This window comes from Bidens hawaiensis, unplaced genomic scaffold, assembly GCF_021521415.1.
Source record: "Bidens hawaiensis isolate Kalapana, Puna unplaced genomic scaffold, B.hawaiensis_p1.1 tig00000190_1, whole genome shotgun sequence".
In the NCBI taxonomy this organism is placed as follows: Eukaryota; Viridiplantae; Streptophyta; class Magnoliopsida; order Asterales; family Asteraceae; genus Bidens; species Bidens hawaiensis.
In genome coordinates, this window is record NW_027491020.1 from 4768875 (window position 1) to 4792608 (window position 23734).

The 23734-nt window shown below is 39.4% G+C and overlaps 1 protein-coding gene across 1 annotated transcript; it reads left to right on the top strand.

The window, feature by feature from the left end:
* The first annotated feature begins 570 nt into the window (after positions 1–570).
* On the top strand, positions 571–1261 carry LOC143590100 (uncharacterized). The gene is made up of 3 exons (XM_077070711.1): positions 571–715; positions 835–1059; positions 1104–1261. The coding sequence occupies exons 1-3, from the start codon at positions 571–573 to the stop codon at positions 1259–1261; spliced, it is 528 nt and encodes a 175-aa protein (XP_076926826.1).
* The last annotated feature ends 22473 nt before the right edge of the window (positions 1262–23734 follow it).

Consider the following 23734-nt stretch of genomic DNA (forward strand, 5'->3'; position numbering starts at 1 on the left):
TATACAAATCTTGGCTAAAAATGAACAAAAACGCTTAAAATACTAATTAAAATATACACGGGAAACATAAATATTTTGCATTATATCAGACAACCTTGCGTTTTTACATCCCAAGTACTTAGTCCTCTTTTATCACAAACAAAAACATACTCACGAACTATGTCTATGTAGTTCATCCCAAAAGTAAATGTTAACATTATCAATCTTGGAAACCTAAAATCGGGAGAGAACATTCATTTTATTAATTAAGTTAAATTCGTTAAATTGTTTTCAGTTCATTTTGTTAATCAAATCAACCAACAAAATACTTGAATTTATTTTCTGCATTTAGTTTAATATAGATACATTACAAAGCTACTTAGAAACACATTTTCCACAAACTCTCTGTGTTCGACACCCACTTACCGCTATCTAATTAATTGTAATCGGTTTATTTTTGAGTGAGTCTTTGACCTCACGTCAATACCTGCACCTTACTACACTACCCAAGCTTATCAAGTTCAAACCTATCAACCCGAAGTTCCTCAAGGTTTTGCATCTCAAGCCTATTTTCCCTAAGTTCCTCAACTAATGGCTCCACGAGCTCCATCGATTCAGGTTCTTGCTATCCAAGCCCCTCCATTAAATCAAGCTGTTCAAGCACCTCAAGGTTCTAATGGACGTGCTCTTATGATGAATTTTAAGCAATCTCAAAGCTCCAGCGATGTGGTGAATGGTATTAATGATCATTTTTCTTCGGTGTTATTTGATACAGTGCTGATAAGAGTTTTATTTCTTTGGAATTTGCGTTTATTATTGCTAAGCAACAGGATAAGTTATCTAATCCTTTTTCAGTTGAAGTAGCTAATGGGAACGCTATTGTCATTGATCCGGCAATTCGGGATGGTGTCATAACTCTTAATGACGTAAAGTGCCGTATCGATCTTATTCCAATGCAAATGGGTAGTTTCGACGTTATTGTTGGAATGGATTGGCTCACTCTAAATCGTGCGGAAGTCGTATGCTTCGAGAAATTTCTTCATATACCTCTCACAAATGGTCGCATCCTTAATGTTTTCGGTAATACGCCTACATCTAAGCTTAACCTCATGTCGTGTATTCAGCTCAACGTTATTTGCGTAAGAAGTATGTTGCGTTCATAGCTCTCGTAATGGAGAAAGAGCATAAAGAAAAGAAGATATCTGATATCGCGGTTGTGCGTGATTTTCCCGAAGTCTTTCTCGAGGACGTTTTTGGACTTCCTCCTATTCGCCAAGTCTAATTCCGTATTGATCTTGTACCTGGTTGCTAAAGCAACTTACCGTCTTTCACCATCCGAAATGCAAGAGCTTTCGAGCCAACTACAAGAACTCTCGGACAAGAGTTTTGTTCACCCAAGTTCGTCCCCTTAGGGCGCACCTGTTCTGTTTGTGAAGAAGAAAGATGGTTCTTTTCGCATGTGCATTGATTATCGAGAACTAAACAAACTTATCGTCAAGAATCGTTATCTACTTCCTCGCATAGATGATCTCTTCAATCAACTTCAAGGAGCCGCATGCTTCTCGATATATCCGTTCGGGTTATCATCAACTTCGTGTTAATGAATATGACATACCCAAGACCGCCTTCCGTACTCGATATGGGCATTTACGAATTTCGTGTTATGCATTCTGGGCTAACCAATGCACCCGCGGTTTTCATGGATCTTTTGAATCGTGTTTGTAAACCCTACTTGGACAAGTTCGTAATTGTTTTTATCATTGATTTCTTGATCTGCTCTAAATCCGAAAACGATCACAAAGAGAATCTGCATGCTATTCTTGACCTTCTTCGGAAAGAACAGTTGTACGCAAAATTTTCTAAGTGCGAGTTTTGGCTTAAAGAGTTTCAATTCTTGGGCCATATTGTCAACGAAAAAGGTATCCATGTCGATCTCAAAAAATCGAAGTCATTAAAATTTGGAAAACACCGACTTCTCTCACCAAAGTCCGATCTTTTCTCGGTTTGGCGGGATATTATAGTCGTTTTATTCGAAACTTTTCAAAGATTGCATTGCCCCTCACCGCTTTAACACATAAGGGTAAACCCTATGTGTGGGGGGTCAAAGGAAGAAGAAGCCTTTTAAAATCTAAAGGACATGCTTTGCAATGATCCTATTTTTGCCCTTCCCGAAGAAAATAAAGACTTCATCGTCTTCTGTGATGCTTCTAGCCAAGGACTCAGTTGTGTCCTCATGCAACGAGGCAAGGTTATCGCATATGCTTCGAGACAACTCAAGGTTCACGAAAAGAATTATACGACGCACGATCTCAAACTTGGTGGCGTTGTATTTTCCTTAAAGATTTGGAGTCACTATCTCTATGGTACCAAATGCGTATTGTTTATCGACCATAAGAGTCTCCAACACATCTTTGATGAAAAAAAACTCAACATGAGACAACACCGATGGGGCAAGTTGGTTAGCGACTATGAATGCGAAATTCGTTACCATCCCGGTAAAGCGAATATCGTGGATGACTCTCTCAGTCGAAAGAAACAAGTCAAATCTATTTTTCTTACTTGTGTTCTTGTTAAAGTGATCTCGAATAGCGTATTCTTGACGCCCAACATGAATCCATCACCGAAGGCAATATGTACGGCGATATGTCGTGTGGTTCCGAGACTCAATTGGAATCTAAGCATAAGGTTTACTCTACTTCCTTAATCGTTTGTGGATTCCCGATAGTGAAAATTTTCGCACATTCATTATGGACGAAGCTCATATGTCACGATATTCTATTCATCCCGGTGCGGATAAGATGTAAGCATATCTTTGTTTCATCTATTTGTGGCCCGTGATGAAGAAATACATTGCACTTTATGTCTCAAAATGTCTCACGTGTTATAAAGTAAAAGCCCAACATCATCGACCCTTTGGTTTATTCGAGCAACCTCTCATTCCCGAGTGGAAGTGAGAAGACATCGCTATGGATTTTGTTACTAAGTTTCCCTTGTCTAACAAGCACAATGATGTAATATTAAGGTGATTATTTACCATCTGACTAAATCTGCTCATTTCTTACCCATTAAGGAAATGTATCATGTTAAGATTGTTTGTCATCATGGAATTCTGTTAACCATTATTTCCGATCGAGATGGCCGTTTTAACTCTCATTTTTGGAAATCTCTTCAATCAGCTTTGGGAACTCATTTGGATCTCAATACTGCCTGTCATTCTCAATCCTATGGTAAGTCCGAGCGTACGATTCAAACTCTTGAAGGCATGATCCGCTACCGTTTCCACGATTTTGGAGGCAATTGGGAGACTCATCTACCGCTCTTTGAGTTTTCGTATAACAATAGTTTTCATTCAAGCATTGGAATGGTACCCTTCCAAGCCCTTTTATGGTCGTAATTCCGTTCTCCGATTTGTTGGAACAAAGTCAGACGATCTTAAATCACTGGTCCGGAATTAGTTCAAGAAACGACCGACCGTATTGCTCAAATTCGTCAAAATCTTCTCGCCGCTCATAGCCGCCAAAAAAGTTGTGCGAATAAGAGAAGGAAATCTCTTAAATTCAATATTGGTGATTGAGTTCTGCTCAAAGTGTCTTCGTGGAAGGGAGTAGTTAGATTTGGAAAGAAAGGAAAACTAGCTCCGCGATTTGTTGGCCCTTTTGAGATTCTCGATAGAGTTGGCCATGCTGCTTATATACTCAAACTTCCTCTCAAACTCTAAAATGTTCATCCAGTGTTTCATGTGCTGTACCTCAAGAAGCTTCTTACCGAGAGTAATCTCCACATACCTCTAGATGAAGTTCGTATCGATAATACCATTCATTTTGTTGAAAACTAGTTGAAAACATGAACCACAAGGTCAAAGTCACCAAACAAAGCCGCATACCCTTGGTTAAAGTTAGTTGGGAATCTAAACAAGGCGCAGAGTTTACTTAGGAGCGTGAAGATCAAATCAAACTGAAGTATCCGCATCTCTTCTCTACAACTAATTCTCTAATTTCGGGACGAAATTCCCCAAGTAGAGGATACTGTAACATTTCAGACTTTTTGTCTTCTTATATTTATAGTCGTTACCTGACCGTTCCGTATTCGGGTAATTCAATCAATAAAGTCTCGCATTATTTATGTATGTTTTTCTTTTCTTTAAATAATTATTGTTATAACTATGTATAATATGCAACACGACCCCCTTAATTAACTTTAATTCAGATGTGTATCCAACTCAAAGACCAGGGACCAGTTAGCAAAAATTATATCATCTTTTGTTTACCTCACCCCGTCGCAGTCTACCCCCCCCCACCCCACCCCAATTTCTTGTTCCTCAATTCACGTATTATTAGTGTAATTGATTTCACTAAATCACCTGGTTACCAAAAACAAATACTACCGGCACCACAATCGTGGCAAATAATCAAAATATGGCATCCAATTAATTCGTTTCTTAAAACTAAACGAACCATCCTAATAAATTCATAATACACTATATAGACACGATCATAATTCAATTAACCTCGTTCACACCTTACCCTCATCATCGCAACACTAAACCCTAACCTAATTGCATCATACTGGACTGCCAAGACCTGTTTTGATTCCAAGTTTAGCCGTGGGTGTAGGTCCCAATGAAGGATCTTTCAATGTGATATCACGTAAAGTCGTTGTTAGGCAGAATCTAACAACAGATCAATTCAATATTAGCACTAACAAACACAATAAAACACACAAGATGGATTCAAAACTGTAGGTTCCTGGACGGATCGTACACGGGATGTCGCTAACAACGCAGGTGCGGAATCCCTGCGTAGGTAGATACGAGTGTAGAGTATGTAGAGATCGAACACGCAAGCAATAAACCAAACACGTTATATTGATAACAAACACGTGACCCGAGGTCACTATTACAAACAATGACACGTAACTCGTTTACTGAACAACTGAAACAAAACCCTAAACGACCAACACAAACTGTTTCGGCTGAAACAGTATATAAACACAACTTCGCCACAGGCGAAGTTGTCACTAACTTCGCTGATTCAACAAGTTCGCCAGAGCGAACTTGTTGACAACTTCGCGTGTTACAAATATAAACATAATCAAAACATAATTGCATTACAAACTCGATTACAAATGCTAGACTATGAACTACTGACACACATGTACCAACAGACTCCCCCTTGGCAGTAGCTTCATATCTTGATCTTCAAATCTTGAGTCTTGTAATCTTGCATCTCTACGCATGCGCCCCTTCTCTAACACATACCGACACCACCCGTTGATATTTCCTAGCTTGATCCTTCCAAGCAGGAATGTAGAAGATCTTCTTCTCGTTGAGCACTTTCAGATCAGCCTGCGATAGATTAACAAGATGCATCGGGTCGTAAACCCGAAGTACTTCTTGTTCATCCTCATCTTCCATTACCGCCTCAGCTGTCTCACAATCCACGTACCACCATTTTAGATCTTTGAGCACGTCCTTGGGCATGAACTTCATCGGTACTTCTTTAAGGCACCGGATCGTTTTGTATTTCATGACCATCCAAGGTTTTCCATCAACTCTCAGACCTCTATCCTTGTCTTCGACAAGTTTCCCCTTTTGTGGTTTCAGTAGCTCAAACTTTTTCTCTTTAACGCACTCTTTCCACACGATCTTCGCAATGATTCTAGCCATGTTGTCTTCACTTCTGTTTATCAATCCCAATCTGGCTAAATCTTTTACTTCACATTCTGGCAGTGTGTTTAGAGATCTCAACTTTCTCTGGAAGTACTGAATGCGATCGTATCTCTTGATCACGAAGAGCCGCAGCTGCTCGTCGTATAACCAGCAGATAATACCTTTCTTGGCTTCCGCGTATCCCTTAATATTGTAACTTTTTCTGAACATCTTAGGGACCGCCGGCTTCTTCGTCTTTACGAACCAGTGGGCACAACCCTCCTTCCATTTCGGTTGTTCCTCCCACTCAGCATCTTCCTCCGCGTTCTCATCACCCAACTCTGGTCTCTCAACCTCCGGAATCTCGTGTTCCACGGAGTCATCAACAATCTCCCCTTCCTCTAACACGTTTTCAACCGTAATCTGCTCTCCAATCCTCTCGATCTCATCAACTGGCAGCACATCATCTTCAATCATAAACTCATCATCCTCCTCATCCAACTCTTTCAATGCGTCGATAACATCTTCAACATCAGCATCATCATCAACCGCTACCACGTCGTCACCAGCTGCATTTGTAGACTCCCCCTCAGCTGTGGAAGCCCCAAGAGCCTGAGAGGTTCTTGGCAGCTCACCACCTGCACCTTCCGGTGCATTGGGATCATCGTCATGATCTTCTCTCCGTTTCGTCCTCAACTCATCACCCCTACACGTCTTCTCCCCCTGAGATGCCAAGAATGCCTTGAAGGCATCTATTACTTTTCCGTGTTCAACCAGGAGGGCAGCTTGTAGTCGATTGGATTCCACTAGGCTTTGAATGGTCTTTGACTGATCAGCAACAATCCGCTCTAGTGATGTAATCCTCTCAGAATCTGAAGTAGGCGTTGGAGTTGGCGGGACATCAGCAGCAGAAGTGACCGCAGGTGGTACACTTGGTAACCCTGCAGTAGTAGTGATGGTCGACTCCACAAATCGTGCAACTACCACCGGTGGATTAAGCGGTTGGGGTGGTAGGGACACAATTGCTGGGGTCGACGTCTCGACAGCAGTAACCTGTGCTGTGGAAGGAATAAGAGACATACCAGACAAGGCAGGTGGAGCAAAACGTACCAGCCTTGAAGATTCTCCAGCTCCGGAACCCATACCTGTCCGTTCTCTTCGTGAACGTCTGAGCACAATCTGCACTGCCTCCTCTTCATCAACATCATCCTCATCCTCGTCTACAGTTCTCGGCCTCTTTCCCGTAGTTCTCTCCCGAGACACCATAAGTCGTCTCGCTTCAGCTAACGTTTCGTCTAGATCGGAGTCAGCTACCGAAGTAACTGCTCTAGTAACATCCATAAACTGAGGACCCAAGACATCCATATCAAACAAACCATGTCCACCAAAGGCAGCATCAAGATCAACGTCTTCAGCAGTAGACACAGCAGTAGATACCGCAGCTGGCACAGCAGCAGAGGCAACAGTAGATACAACAGGCGCAGCTGATACAGCATGTGGTGCTGCCGCCTGATGTGGTTGCGGGTCTCTGAACTCGTCCCCTCCTGCAGGAACATACTCCGGATTGATGAGATATCCGAATAATGGAGTATGCCTGGGACGCAGCTCAGGCTTGCTACGAGTGCTCGAAGTGCGGCACTGAGCAAAGATACGTTTCGTCACGCATTCGACATATCTAATCGGGCGTCTCTGCGGTAGCGACGGAGCGACATGATTCAAAATCATCTGTAAGAAACGAGGATACATAGTGAATCGCTCGCGCGCCACAGCCCTTCTCTGACGATCGATCTCGTAGAATATCAGCTGACTAAAAGAATATCGGCGGTTGTAAGTCAGCGCTATCATGGCTGACTGCATCGTCGCGCCCATCCCATCTGTTCCTGCCTTCCTACCGGACATGCATACAATCAATACATGCATCAGGAAGCGCCATTGATCCAGCAAAAACCCTTTCCTCCTCTGCGAGTCCCCCAGCGGACCCGAATAACCCATCCTCAAATAAGCTCCATCACGGAAAGGAGCTACGAACTCCGTTGGGTCATTTCTTGTTTCTTCACCGAACTGCAGAGCCAACCGTATGTCTTCCGAGGAAAACTGTATGTTATGACCATTTACGGTTGCTCGCATCACCGGAGGCTCAGGCCTGCAATCATAGTACACTGTCTGCCAAAAGTCTTCAATGTTAGGCAGAGAAATGGGCAGTGTATTTGTGATCGCATGAAAGACTCTTGATCGCTGGAGAAACGTGATAATCTCCCTGTAGTCTTCTACGCCTCGTGCGTCTGGATCTAAAGTGATGTACTGGTTATGGGCTGGAAAGAATTGTCGTTGATCATCACCGTCGTCACCACCAGCACCGCCAATAGCAGCCATATCTGCACAAAACAAAACAAGTTAGACAATGTGTAAGCAACTCACAAGTTCGCTATGTACCACGAGCGAAGTTGTGAGTAAACCTGTATAGGCGAACTTAACGGCGAGGCGAAGTTGGGAACAACTTCGCTTCACCTGTAAGTTCGTCTAAGAGCTGTTAAGTGAATTGGTATAGGCGAAGTTGATGATAACTTCGCCTTATCACAACATCGCCTTAGGCGAACTTGAGTTCAAGGCGAAGTTACGGATAACTTCGCCACAGGCGAAATTAAGCTTCAGGCGAAGTTGCGGATAACTTCGCCTTAACCATAACTTCGCCTGAATCTGAAACGGCGACTGTTCAGATTCAATCGGTTTAGATCCGATGATTTCGCAACGATTTGACGATTTAGGAGTGGAGAACAGCAAAGATTAATGATTTTGAGACGTAAAGGTCGTCCATGAACACGTAATACTCGGTTGAAAAATTAGGTTTTGAAGGTTCGACGACCCGAGGTCTCGAACCGGGTAAAACTATAACGAACGAGTGAGTTTGGGAATGATATTGACAACACATACCGTCAATGAACACTAGAAACTGAAATCAAAGATCGAAATCGGAACGTAAACAAGATCGCCGGAAAACTGTTATTGTTATTGATTATAAGTTCGCCGGAGTTATGAAAATAATGAAACTGTTACTGTTTCAAAGTCCTTATATAGGGCAGAGTTTGTTCAGGCGAAGTTACGCTTAACTTCGCCTAGGCGAAGTTAAGCACAACTTCGCCGAATTCAACAACTTCGCCCGTAATTTCAAAATCAGCCCTTTAATTTTGAAGAATCTTGCACTTAACATTAGAAGTTTCCAAAAAGAGTTGAACAAAAATGATCATGTCCAAGTAACCAGTTATACAATAATACAACTACAAAAATAGAAAAACTTATAAAAAATTTACTAAATAAGGGATCAAATTTCAGTCTAGTCAGGGACCACTACGTTTTTAGAAAAGATCCTAACAGGAATCATACTAATTACGTGACTGTCACTTGGATCCATGTTTAGCTGTATTATGACATAGAGAAACAGGTTGTAAGCATGTAAATAACTTAAATGGTTTTCATCGTTTCTGTGATACGGATTAAGGTTCAGTTAAGCTCAAAATTTTAAGTGGGCACCAACTCAGAGATAATGATGTCTTCTATCTATTCTCAAAGCGTATTTGGCTATACCCAAGTCACCCCGAATTGACTTCGACCCATAGTGTCTGATTAACTTGTATATACTCGTTGTCTGCTTCCCGTTCTCTTCTTACTCCAGAATTGAGAAGTCTTGATTGTTACTATGTCTCATAAGTACTAAAAATATACATGTATATATATATATATATATTTTTTTTTTTAAACCAAACATTCTTATTGACTTCGGAGTACTAAACCACTGCAAGTCCCGAATCTGGATCACTGCAGTGTCTTGAAATGCTTTCTTCACGGGAATCAGAACACTCACGGGCTCGTGTATGACTGGGTAGTTGCTTTTCTGCCTATCCTTCGAAAAGATATGTATGAAGACATACAAAACTCTTAAGGAGTTTCCACGTAAATTCGAGTAGTTTAAGTTAGTATCACATACACTTTTACGCACCATAAAAATTACCATGACATATAATGACTGTTCTAAAGCCTTTTAAGCCTAATAACTTCACTAGTTAAGCACACACAATCAGTATATATATCATTTTCCAAGGTTGGATCAATTTTCTGTTAAACACAGCAAAGAACTTCTTACGAAGCATTAGACTTGAAAAGTAATTTCATTTCCCTGTAAAATTTTTGAATTCAATCGCCCCGATCATGTCAAAGTCGTCAGGTAAACGGCAATCCTGAAGATCCAATGGATCAACTGGACCGACCACATACAAGTATGTGTCCTTCTTACTAAGAATGACCGACTAATTTTCAGCAACTGAAAAAACACACGTCATAACTGCCCCGGTCACTTTCAGTCTTCCGGTTAATGGCTATCCTCATTCTCTAAGTCGAAACGAGGACCAAAACATATCCGAGGATATGTCCATCAAACTGAGGTAACCGACTAATTTTAAGCAATAATGACACAAATTTTTTTTTTTTTTTTTTTTTTTTTTAAATAAACACAAAGGCATGGTTACTCGGGATTGATCATCCCGTTCAGCTCAATTAGGTTTTGAAATCTGGATTTATCAAACGCTTTTGTAAACAAGTCAGCAAAATTTTCAAGTGTATCAACTTTTTCGATCTTGATCAGTTTCTTCTCAGCACAATCCCGTATGAAGTGATGACGAATGTCAATATGCTTAGTTTTACTGTGCTTCACGGGATTGTTAATTACTGAGATGGCGGCAGTGTTATCAATTAAAATAGGAGTGAGTAAGAAATTCAGACCATAGTCGCGTAATTGTTGCTGAATCCACAAAACCTGAGAGCAGCAGTTGGATGCTGCCATGTATTCAGCTTCGCATGTTGAAATTGCAACTGATGTCTGTTTCTTGCACTGCCAGGAAACTAATCTTCCTCCAAGAAACTGACAGCCTCCTGTTGTTGACTTCCGACTCTGATTGCATCCCCCATAATCAGAATCTGTATATGCCACCAGTTCAACGTCTCCTCCCTTTGGGTACCACAACCCTAGCTTCGGCTTGCCCTTGAGATACCGTAGTATCCTCTTTGCACCTTTCAAATGAGATTCTTTCGGATTTGCCTGAAAACGTGCACAAAGACAAACAGCAAACATCATATCAGGCCTAGAAGCAGTTAAATACATTAATGAACCTATTATCGCCCGATACAGAGTTGGGTCCACATCTGCGTCACCATCTGATTCAGCACCCAATTTGTGATTGACGCAGATTGGAGTATCATATGGAGAACTGTCCTCCATCTTGAATCTTTTCAGCACATCATGAACGTACTTCGTTTGATGAATGAACATCCCGTCCTTCTTCTGATCAACCTGCAATCCTAGAAAGAAAGTTAGTTCACCCATAGCACTCATCTCGAATCGTTTCTTCATGACAGCCTCAAAATCCTGACACATGGATACTCTTGATGCAGCAAAAATGATATCATCCACGTAGACTTGAACCAGTAGGAAGTCACATCCTTTTCTCTTCACAAACAACGTACTGTCAATCAATCCCCTTTCAAAACCATTTTCCAGCAAGTAGTCCGATAACGTTGAATGCCAGGCACGAGGTGCCTGATGTAACCCATATAACGCCTTGCTCAACCTGTATACGTGATCAGGAAAGTCTGGGTCAGGAAAACCAGGAGGTTGCTCAACATACACAACCTCATCAACTTTCCCGTTTAGAAACGCGCTCTTCACATCCAACTGAAATACCTTCATCTTTTTAAATGCAGCAAACGCCAAAAACAATCGAATCGCTTCTAACCGGGCGACAGGAGCAAACACCTCATTGTAATCAATACCCTCTTGCTGATTAAAACCTTTAACAACCAGCCTCGCCTTATTTCTTACGATAATTCCCTTATCATCTCTCTTACACTTGAACACCCATTTTGTGCCTATAGCATGCACATTCTTTGGTTTTTCAACCAAAGTCCAAACTTCCATTTTCTCGAACTGAGCCAACTCTTCTTGCATGGCTTCGACCCACGAGCTGTCCTTTAAAGCCATTTGATAATTCTTTGGTTCAATTTGGCTTATAAAGCAGGAGTACAAACATTCATTCATTATACCCGTTTCTTTTATGCTTGTATAAACACAGGTGTGCTCATTCAAGCTACTTCTGGTTTGTACACTGGAGGACACATCACCTATAATATTCTACAATGGGTGATCTTTGTGAATTCTCGTGGTCGGAACAGCACCGACATGCAAATTATCTTCCAAATTTGAAGAGATCTCATCTATGGTTGTTTCTGGCTGAGAGTGAAAAGGATTAATAAACTCTTCTTCAGTTGAGGCCGCAGGGGTATCGATAGGGTTTGATGTGGAAGGTTGAGATTTCTCAAACATCTGATGTTGCAATAGATTTTCTTCCTCATCAAGTATCATCTTCGTCACAGCTCTTTCGTCTTCTTCAGAAATTTCCAAATCAGGTACGTTAAACGACTTAAAAAGTTTAACATAGTCGAAAAGCTCAGCAGGTCCATTGCTTGGTTTTGGCGGTTGGTAACTAGTAATGTCAGTGTTACAAACCACCTCCACCTTGCAAGTCGACGTATTGAAGACCCGTCTGTTGGGAGTCCCAACAACATAACCGACTAGGATTCCCTCATCGGCTACTTCACCAAATTTCGAATTAGTCTTCAAAATCGAACAAGGAGACCCAAATGGTTCAAGACCGCACAAGTTGGGCTTCCTTCCGTGCATAAGCTCGTAACAAGTTTTTCCAAGTCTCTTAACGGTTAACACCCTATTCAGAACATAGCAGGCTGTAGCAACTGCTTCAGCCCAGAACATCACAGGAAGCTTCGAGTCTGCCAGCATAGTTCTGGCTCCTTCAATTAACGTTCGGTTATTCCTTTCAGCCACTCCATTCTGTTGTGGAGTATACGGAGCGCTGTATTGATGTTCAATTCCCTTCTGAAGACAGAAGATTTCCATTTCAAAGTTCTTGAACTCTGTCCCATTGTCGCTTCTGATGTATTTAACTGATTTACTCATGACGTTCTCAACTTTTGTAATTAGATTCTTCACCATCTGAGTTGTCTCGTCTTTTGTTTTCAGAAAATATACCCACGAGTATCGCGAGTAGTCATCAGTTATCACCAAGCAGTAAGAAGTACCACCTAGACTTTTTACATTCACTGGACCGAAGAGATCCATATGAAGTAGTTCTAGAGTACCGGCAATAGAATTAATCTTCTTGGTGAGATGGGATTTCTTGTGTTGCTTTCCCTTCTTGCATGCTATACATTTGTCTTCAAAGTTAAAAATTTTTAAGGGAACGCCCATCACAAGCCCATTCTTGACAATGAAGTTCATCTTCCGAAGATGAATATGTCCCATTCTCCTGTGCCATAATTCTGATTCTGATTCGCTTGCTTTTGTCATTAAACAGGATTCTCCAGTGGCCATTTCAGTAGACCTCATATCCATCACATATGTATTCGTTTCACGTGGAGCTTTCATTACTATCCATTCGTCTGGTATTTGAAAACTAGGCTTCAATAAGATCGCTTCATTCTTCGTGAAATGGACAGTGTAATCTTTATCACAAATCTGCGACACACTCAGCAGATTGTGCTTTAATTCCTCCACAAAGTTTACATTCTCAAGTGTCATTCTCCCATTCGACACAGTTCCTCTACCGGTAATCCTTCCTCCGCTCTCACCAGCAAAACTAACTCTTGCTCCCTGAACAGGTTTTAAGCCTTGCAACAAGTGTTTGTTGCCTGTCATGTGCCGGGAACAGCCGCTATCTACAATCCAAAGATTGTTGGCAGCCCTGTTCAACTGTTCCTGCACAATAAAACAAAGAGTTAGAATCTTGGGACCCAAGACCAATTGGTCTTGGATCGATACGTCCCGTACCCTGGCTTTCTCAAGTTAGCATCAGGATAATTTCTGTAAGTCCTGTTAGGGAATCTCCCTGCAGATTGAGTGTAATGCCTTCCAAACCTTTGAGAATTGAAAGTGTTATATCTTGTGGTTTGGTTGTAAAACTGAGGTTTGTTTTTATGAAAACTTGAATTCGTTACATTTTGGCATTTTTTAAAGTTTTCATTTTTAGCAGTAACAAAATGACGCTTATACTCAGTTTTATTTGGCTTCACACCTCTGAATCTCGGCTTCAAAGGGCAATCTGCAACTAGATGTCCTAACTTGTTACATCTAAAGCAGCATCGACTCTCCATTTTCTTGTCAAATGTTGGTTTGGATGTAGAGGCAGTGTTACCAGCCGTTCGTCTCACATAAGGTGGGACGTACGGATTGAGTGGAGAACTCTTTTTAGAAATTTTATTTTTATCTCCACCGTTGGGTAACCCTACCTTCTCTTTTGTCTGACCAGATTCGGACAACTTATCCGAATCCGATGAGGCTGGGCTCGAAACAGAAATATTCACACTAGAAACAGGCGAACTCGTTTGGCCACAGCTAACACTTGGATTTACACTTGTAATCTTGATTGGAGTTGTCTGAGGAACTTCGAAATCAACAGATTTCTGAACACTCGGATTATAGGTATAGTTGTGGTTAAAGGGTGGTGGAACTTCGTTATATCCGATTCCTCCCCTCTTTGCAGAGGTACCTTGATCACTCACGAGGTGATCAAGGATGGCCGAGGAATTCCTGAACTGCTCAAGTTTGCGGTTCAGTTCCACCACCTTCACCTGGTGGTCAGCAATCTGTTTATCTCGATCAGCAATCAATTTTGTTTTTTCCTCTAAAACTTCATAACTAAGATCAATTATTTCAATTTTATCAGCAAGTTTAGTTTTTAAGCTTTGAATGTCTTTTTCACATGCTTTTATTTTAATTTTATAACTTGTTTCTCTTGCTTTCGTAAAATGGTGATCTTCTTTAATAGTTTTAAAGTCAGCATCTAAACGGACATACTGATCAGTTATCGTTGTAAGTTGCTCAGACAAATTCTCACAACTAGTACAAATATTCTTAGTACTTACCTCGGAGCGATTATCCTTGTCATCTGCCATGAAAGCTGTTTCTTCTTCAGTAGCTTTCTCAATTCCATCAACCTTCTCACATTCTTTAACTTCAGCCTCAGCCATGTTCGCTTGCTCACCAGAACCACTTGAATGCGGGTTCCAGTTGACTCACCTGCTTCTCTGGTCAACATGGCGTTAATCTCTCTGTTAACTCCAGAGTGTTGTGTAGGCCGACCTTGTCCTCGTTCAACCCTCTCATTTCTGCATTCCTTGGCAAAGTGCCCGTACTGTTGACAATTATAGCACCTTACATTGGATTTGTCGAACCCGGGCCTACCACCAACAAACTTTCTCCCAGTTTTGTTCATAAACCGTTTTACACGCCTCACAATCATTGCCATTTGCCATTGCAAATCCATCTCCTCCAGATCATCAGCATCGATCTGGTCGTAGTCCTCATCCAGTACAGCAGGGTCCACAATCTTCCCCTGGATGTAGTTTTCGTAGGAAGCAATAAATGATGCATAGACTGCAAACTGCTCTTCAGCAGATTTTACACTCATAGGCATCTTGGAATAATTATTGCTTGAGGCATTTGCAGAAAAACCACTTGAGGATGCTTGAGGCTTTGAAGTACTTGATCCTCCAGCAACGAAACAGACATCACCGTTCATGTTCACAGAAACGTTTCCTTCATGAGAAGAGTCAGGACCTGACTCCCCTTTCGAGTAAAAAGCAGCAGATTCAGGCCTCGAACTTGAGCCTGAGTTAACCTTTGCACCATACATACCAGGGTCTTGTATCTGATCTGTTGGTGTTTCTTTTCGAACCATATTAAGCTCATAAGTTCTGAGCTTGTTTACTGATGTTTCCAGATCATAATTTGGAAAGTCTCTGTCTTCCCTCATAAGAACGGTGTACATTTCCCACTTCGGTGGGAGAGCATCGAGAAGCTTTTCAACGATCTCTTCTTCTCGGTAAGCAATCGAATAATTGCTAAGCTCTGTCATTAGATGATAGTATCTGGTGATAATATCATCCAGTAATTCGTTCTTCAAAAATTTGAAGACGGAGAACTGGGTCTTCAAAAGTTTTATCTTCGATGCACGGATACCCACATTCCCCTCGAATCTATTTTCAAGAGCATCCCAAAGCTCTCTCGCAGAAGTGTACTTTCGGAAAGTGTGGAGAACCTCTTGAGGAAGTGCCATTGTTATAGCTGCATGGGCCTTGCTCTCAGCCTCATACATTTTCTTTTCTTCGTCCTCCATTTTGCTGTACTTCTTAACCACGTCACGGCCTTCGTATTGCATAGTTGGAGGGATATATCCATCCTGGATGCACACCCACATTTTGGCATCCTGGTATTTAATGTATTGGATGAATCTGTCCTTCCATGCCACGAAGTCAGTTCCTTTCATCAACCTCGGGGCCTTAGTGGCTGACCCCGCTTCTACTTCCATCTTGACCAAATCGGAGATGTTAATTGACGAAATCCTTGCGAAAACCTGAAAAACCTGAAAATAATAAAAAAAATATTAAAACAGCTCAGTAGGCGAAGTTAAGAATAACTTCGCTTGAAAGTTAACTTCGCTGAAAAGAGAACTTCGCTGGGTCTTAAATTCGCTTGACTTGGCGAAGTTAAAAATAACTTCGCTTAGAATGAGCGAACTTAGGAGGTAAGCGAACTTGGGTGGAAAGCGAAGTTGCGGATAACTTCGCTAAGGCGAACTTATGAGGTAAGCGAAGTTGTGGTTAACTTCGCTAATCCTTATATCTTCGCCGAAACCCTAATTCCAGTGACGGCAACTTCGCCTGAAGAATGGTAACTTCGCCCGAAGAACGGTAACTTCGCCCGATGAACAAGGAAACTGTTCAGATCTGATTTCGTCAATCCAGCAGTTTCCGATCAATGCAATGGCTTGAAAATGACTGTCAAGCACGAGCAAAACACAATCCCAACAAAAACACGTCCCGCGAAAAGGTCAAAAGAGACGTTTTCTACACCCGCGTGAAATCCCGAACCTCACAATCGAGCCGATGGCTCTGATACCAATTGTAGGTTCCTGGACGGATCGTACACGGGATGTCGCTAACAACGCAGGTGCGGAATCCCTGCGTAGGTAGATACGAGTGTAGAGTATGTAGAGATCGAACACGCAAGCAATAAACCAAACACGTTATATTCATAACAAACACGTGACCCGAGGTCACTATTACAAACAATGACACGTAACTCGTTTACTGAACAACTGAAACAAAACCCTAAACGACCAACACAAACTGTTTCGGCTGAAACAGTATATAAACACGACAACTTCGCCACAGGCGAAGTTGTCACTAACTTCGCTGATTCAACAAGTTCGCCAGAGCGAACTTGTTGACAACTTCGCGTGTTACAAATATAAACATAATCAAAACATAATTGCATTACAGACTCGATTACAAATGCTAGACTATGAACTACTGACACACATGTACCAACAAAAACACACGTTTTATTCAACGTCGGGTGCTTAAGCCCTTCGCAATGATTACAATGATAATGATAATATATTCTCTCGTCTCTCACTGTATACCAATGACCAACCCTCAAAACCTAGTTACATCAACTATATGGTTTACATTATGTAGCCAAAACCAAACCCAAATACACTAACAATCTCCTCCTTGGTTTACCGCTTAATCCTTACTCGTGCTCAAGTACGTCAACATCAGCTTCCTTGTAAGCGTCAGCCCATAAACCTGTTCGTATGATTGATCCCACCATTCGAGTATAAGCCTTAGCAGCCGACTCATAATGTTACAACTCGGATTTAAATTATTTTCTTATTTACCGTTACCCGACCCGTTTTTATGTTCGGAAAATTTTTCAAATAAAATATCGCATTTTACGAGTCATTATTATTATTTTAATAATATTGTTTAATATTTATTTAATAATTAAAACTACTTAGATATATATACAATTCTAGCCCTAAAATATACTTTAATCACTTATTGTTTCCATACTTAAACTTCAAAAACTAGTCTACAAAACATTTAAAAGATTAAATTATAATATCTTTAACCCTTAACCCAAACCCGTTTGCCCGACCCAATTCGAAACCCGTATACCCGTCTTATACCTTGTACCACAATTTTCGTTATGTAATCTAGAAATTTATTTTTGCATTATAATCCCCTTGCCTTAAACGAACTCACCGTTATCACAAATTAGGAAAAAGAGATCAATTGTGATACGAATTTATTGTTCTAACCAACCATCCATGACCTAGGTTATTATTATTCATGATCTGTGCATCATACTTCAATTCATCACACACACACGACCTTCATAGCATCGCGAATCTTACCCAAAACAATAATTATAGAATTTCAGATTGTATGTGGCCGTTCTTAATCACCTGTCGCTGTCTGTTCTTCGTCCCAATTAACCTTTGACGCAACATCGATTTAGGTAATTCTTATGTGCATTAGGATTGCCGAGACTTGTATTACGTTAACCCTAATGTTAATTAAACTAAAACATAACGGATTGAACGATCTAGAATTAGTGTTCTTATGGGTATTGGGGGTTTTAAGCAATGTTCTATTTTATTTTTTGTTTCTGTTTCTAACCCGGGTTCAAGTCCCGGCCATGGTGTTTTGCTTTTATTTATTTTTATTTTTTTTCTTTAACTATTTAATGGATCAAAAAGGTTTTATAAATTAAATATAGTTAATATTAAATATAAAATAAATGTTATTCTATTAAAACCGACATATAAGATGATTAACTTTTCCGAAACTTGGTTAAAACCATATTCACACACACACACACACACATATATATATATATTAGTTAAATGAATAAATATTTTTATAATAAAGAGTTTAGATGGTTTTTTTATTTAAAATATATAATATATCATATTATTTTATATAATTATTTGGCCAAGTATTTTATAAGCCAAATGTATTTTATATATATATACAACCTTTAAATAAAAAGATAAAATACATAAATAAAAGTCTTTGATAAATGATTTTATTTTATATGAATTATTATTTACAATATTAATTAGTATTCGTTATTTATAAACTTTAAATAAATTATTATATCTCGAACATCCGTTAAATCTCATATCCCTTTATATAACCATCCAGAATTTTATAAATATTTATTTGAGTATTTTAGTTATTATCTCTACTACATTTAGAATTGGTTGCCATAATTTATTCCCACTCTTTAATAAAAAGAAATAATGAAACCCTTATTATTTATTTACCATCCCATTACTACATTTAAAATTGGTTGTCATCATTTATTCTCACTCTTTAATAAAAAAAATAATAATAAAACCCTTATTATTTATTTACCACCCCATTGCCGCGTCATATATGTCACATTATTTTATTTTCACTAAACAATTTATCAATTTATTTTCCTATACACAATAATTGAATTACTTAGATAATGCAAATTAATTATGATATATAACCAACTGTTTCCTCCGACTACCGTCATAACTTCATCCCCTCTTTTGATTCATATCTATAAAACCCCTCACTCTCATTTTAATTTCTTCTTTTCAATCTCCTGTGGTTTAAAATTTGGAGACAAAAGTTAAGTTACTATATATCCATTTCCCCGACTTATTCCCTTTATTTACTTACGTTTTATATTTGTAGTATTTTGAACACAAGATATGTGTATATCCTATTATATTAATCTTTTAAATGACGTATCCTCTCTTGAACGAACACCACTATTTACATATTCTCAAATATTACTTTATATCTATTACCCATTACATTACATTACATTTTTCTCTGTATATATATTATTTCTATTTTACGAACCGTTTGAAACTGACAACTTGTGTCTTTTCTTTTATAGCCATCACCAACCGCCATGATCCCCAACCTATAAATACGCATCACTTTCCCTCCAATCTCCTCACCCCAAAACTTTCTATGTTATACATAAATCATTCATAACAAAGGGATTCACAACAAGATGTTCATGGCGTCATCGATCTTGTTCAACACTACCATCGCCAAAGCATTAGTCAAATATCCACCAATTTATACCCCATAATGACAAATCTGGCATGCGCCCACGTATGCGGTGGCACTCGGCTGTGTCTGGTGATGAACTAACACCAGACCTTAACCGCTCCCCGCTGCCAGAAAGTGATGGAGACTGCCGGCATAGGAGGACCCGTGTGGTTCATATGCGGTTGCCCGCAACTCCATTAAAAAAAATTTGTTATCTCTGCAAAAAGGTTGTAGCGATATAGACGGTTTGTTGCAATATAATTATTATAAAATGATGAAATAATTCGATCAATTTTTTATAACAATTTATTGATTTGTCTAAATAGAATGATGGTTTTTTAGTTGGATATAATAGACAATTATGATGTTCGTGTGATGTGTCATGATTTTACGAATGAGAGTTTATCTTTTTTTTGGTTGTCTGTGCTTTAGTTTTTATTTATATTTTTGATACATTATGCACAAATATTATGAATAATTGTGAGGGTGTATTTATGTTTATGGTTACATTATATAGTACTTTTCTGTTCGTTTTGTTTTTTGAATATTACTTTGCTATATCATGTTGCTTGATTTGAATGCAATCACTTGAGTGTCACCAAACAAAAATTATGTTTATAAACAAACATGCAAACCCAAATTATATCGCCGCAACGCGCGGGTAACATTGCTAGTAACTATAATTTTTCATAGTTAAAATATATTAATTAATAAAGTAATAATAAACCTTTGTAATATTAAACTTTCGCAACAACATTCCTGATTATCAAACCCGAACCTCTATCTAGTTTTAGATTCCTTGTTGAGATAATAGTTATTTATTCCGCAATCATTGTTACTTAGGAATTGTCGTCGGTAATTCTCGAAGAGCATGATTTATCGCTTCCTTACTGAATCATTCTCGCTTTGCTTAAATTACTAAGGTGAGTATCTCACTTCCTTCTTTTTACTAATTTTTGTTGTTTTGGGGACATATGCGTTCTACTTATTTTAGTATTATTTAATACTCAACTTACAGCTGTTAGTCATGTGTGTATACCAATTTATGCCTAATGTGTTATATACGCACTTGCTTATTTGGCTGTACCGTCGTAGTAGCCATCGTCCAGTTCATCTGGCATCGTGCTTACCCACAATTTATTTACTTGCTTATTTGGTTGCATCGTCATAGTAGCCATCGTCCAGTTCATCTAGCATCGTGCACATCGACAACTTATATAGCCATCTTCCAATGCATCTGTCATCGTGCTTATCGACAACTTGTTTATTTTCTTATACGGTTAAATTGCTTATCTCACTTGACACAGTTTGCACTTTTATTTATTATTATATATTCATGAAATCTGGTGTTTTACTCACTCAACCTAGTGTTGACAAAACCTACTTGTATTTTTAACGCATATGCAGGTATCGTGTGATGTGATTCTCAAGCTTGTTTTGAAGAAACTTAGGGTTGCATGCTAGAGAAGAAGATACAAGATTTAAATGTAGATTTATTTTACTTGTTTTATTTATGGAAATTTTGCATTTTGTCTATTTTAACTTTGTTTGATTATTTGAAACTGATTAATAGATATTATCATTATAAGTATTGCATGATAGTACCTTGAGAGCTGTGAGCAATCAGCTCATGCCCCGGCATTCCCGCCATAAGTTGGGGTGTGACACATAAAGTGGTTCCACCACAATCTGAAAGTCGCTAAGGGTCTTTTTGTCCTTTTCACTGAACATCAGTAAATCTCTTGGATGAACAATACGATAATGTCCTTTATTTAGCCTTATAATGACAGTAGCCGTCTCACCATTACAGGTCCAAAACTTCATTTCATCAAGAGCACCCTCAGGAAATCTCTTGGTGATCGGAATGGACTTCACTTTAATAGTCGGAGGCCACATCACGTTCAGCATTGTCTTGTTAGTATGAGGATCACGTACCCCTTTTGCTTTCTTGAGGATGGACTCAGCCGTAGGCATGTTGGGGAATCCTCTTTCAACGTAGTTTCTCAAGTAGTTCAAAAAATTGACGGCCTTTAGATCATTACTTGGGTTGTGGAAGGGTGCGTGTATCAGATTAATTAAGTCAACCTTTGTCCATGAACCGAAATCTTTCATCTTTTTATAGTATACCGTGTTCTCAGGTCTACTCTTGGCCCACCAAATTTCTTTATCACTATCATATCCCCAAGAAACGACCCCAGAACGATCACCATACTTGTCAGAGAAACCCTTTTGAATCTCCATGACGAACTCTTCAGGGTGATCAGAATACACTACATTCTGATTGGAGTTCTTTCGGATCAACATCTTCCTCTTTATCCTTTCCATATGCTCAGCGGTGTTTGGTAGAGCGGCTAAGTATTTCTCCAGTTTCGCAGGAGTATCGATGTTTGAGGAAGGTCGCAAACTGGGGCCGCTATCAACATGGGAATCTTGATTATAACCAATATTCCTTTCACTGCTATCATCACCACTTTTAAAGTCATCTCCAAACCTTTTAATAAGCTTTTGTGGAGATCCAAGTATAATTCAGTAAGACCACCCATGTTCGCCTGAAGCTCCTAAATCTTTGAATCTTTGTAAGTGTTACTAGCTTCAAGCTCTTGAGTTCGTACATCCTTTACCACAGAGTCTTGTTCAAGCTCAAAGACTCAGTGTTGTAAAGCATGTACATCAACTGGTTCGGCTTCTAGTGCAATCCCTTTGCCCTTATCTTGTAAGAATTTGTCTTGCATGGAGAGAATATGAGCAATCTAATCAACTGCACTTGAACTTTCTTGACCAATCAGATCAGACGATCCAGATGGTTCAATGGTAGACTAGATATATGCCTCGAACTCAAACTCTTGGGTAATGTTATAAAAAATGTGATCTTGAGTTTGTTGGGCAGCAACAGACGGGCCTTGATCAGATTTAGTTCAACAATGACGGGCTCAGTAGGTGTTGGTTGAGTGGTTGGTATAAGATCACTAGTGTAACATTCGTCAATTTTCGGACCCGAAAACCCGACTTGTTTTAATTTATTTATTTATGTAATATTATTATTACCCGGATATCGTTGTTCGTCATTAATTTATTAATCGTTTTGATAATTAATTATTACCCGACACTCGTTTTTGATTATGTTTATTAATTAAATCTTTATAACTATTTGATTAGTACTAAAACTACCCATAACCTTTGTTTTTGCCACTTCTGTCTCCACACTCAAACATTAAGGACTAGATTGCAAAATTTTTATTCAACTTCTTTCCCTCCTTTCTCCCTTCCTCGTCACCACCGGCGACCCCCTTGCTTTCTTGACACGAAATCCACGCCAGGAATCATGGAATTGTTATTGGCAAGTCGTTAATTGGTCAAAACGCGTCTAAATCATACCATAATCAAGTAATTAACAACCAAACCAATCAGTTATAAACCGCGGCTGACCTAGACCTCAAAATGCTATAAATACGCACCTATAATTCGATTAACTCGTGTCAAACTTTCCTTGCTACACTCCTAATACATCCCCTAACCCAATCGTAACTCAGAAGCAATGCAAATTTGATTTTAATCTCGTGTTCAGCCATAAAACCCTAGGTGTCATTCCCCATCAACACGAACTCAATTCAGGTAATTATATGGTGATTCTGGGTCGGAATTAGGTGAGTAATCAAAGCCCTTTTATCAATTTGAATTGACAAAGGGCAATTGACTTTCAATTGGGATTTAGCGATTTAGGGTTCTTGTGGAATTGGGATATGTTTCAGTGTTTGTTTAAATATCTTGTTGTTTCATACTTTAACCAAGTGAGCCACTAGCCCAGTTTGTTGGAGCACCCCCATTAAAACCCAGCCACCCAGAGACCCGGGTTCGAGTCCCTGGGTAGCCCTTTTTTTTATTTCTTCTTTCTCCTCTTTATTTAAACCATTGTTTTTTTATTATTTTAAAATTTATATTTCCTTGGTCGTTTAAACGATTCGGACACCAACAAAACTATAAAATGATTTTTTCATTTAGAACTTTTTGTATCATCATCATCATCATCGTACTCAGTATATCCCCCCAATAGCAATGCTATGGTAGGGTCTGAGGAGGGTAAGATGTAGACAGCCTTAC

What these genes read in the sequence shown, in the direction of transcription:
- LOC143590100 (XM_077070711.1), top strand. Translation starts at nt 571, where the DNA reads ATGGCTCCACGAGCTCCATCGATTCAGGTTCTTGCTATCCAAGCCCCT. An exon ending in CTCCAGCGATGTGGTGAATG is followed by an intron (nt 716 to 834) that starts GTATTAATGATC and finishes ATCCTTTTTCAG; the next exon opens with TTGAAGTAGCTAATGGGAAC. An exon ending in TCGCATCCTTAATGTTTTCG is followed by an intron (nt 1,060 to 1,103) that starts GTAATACGCCTA and finishes TCGTGTATTCAG; the next exon opens with CTCAACGTTATTTGCGTAAG.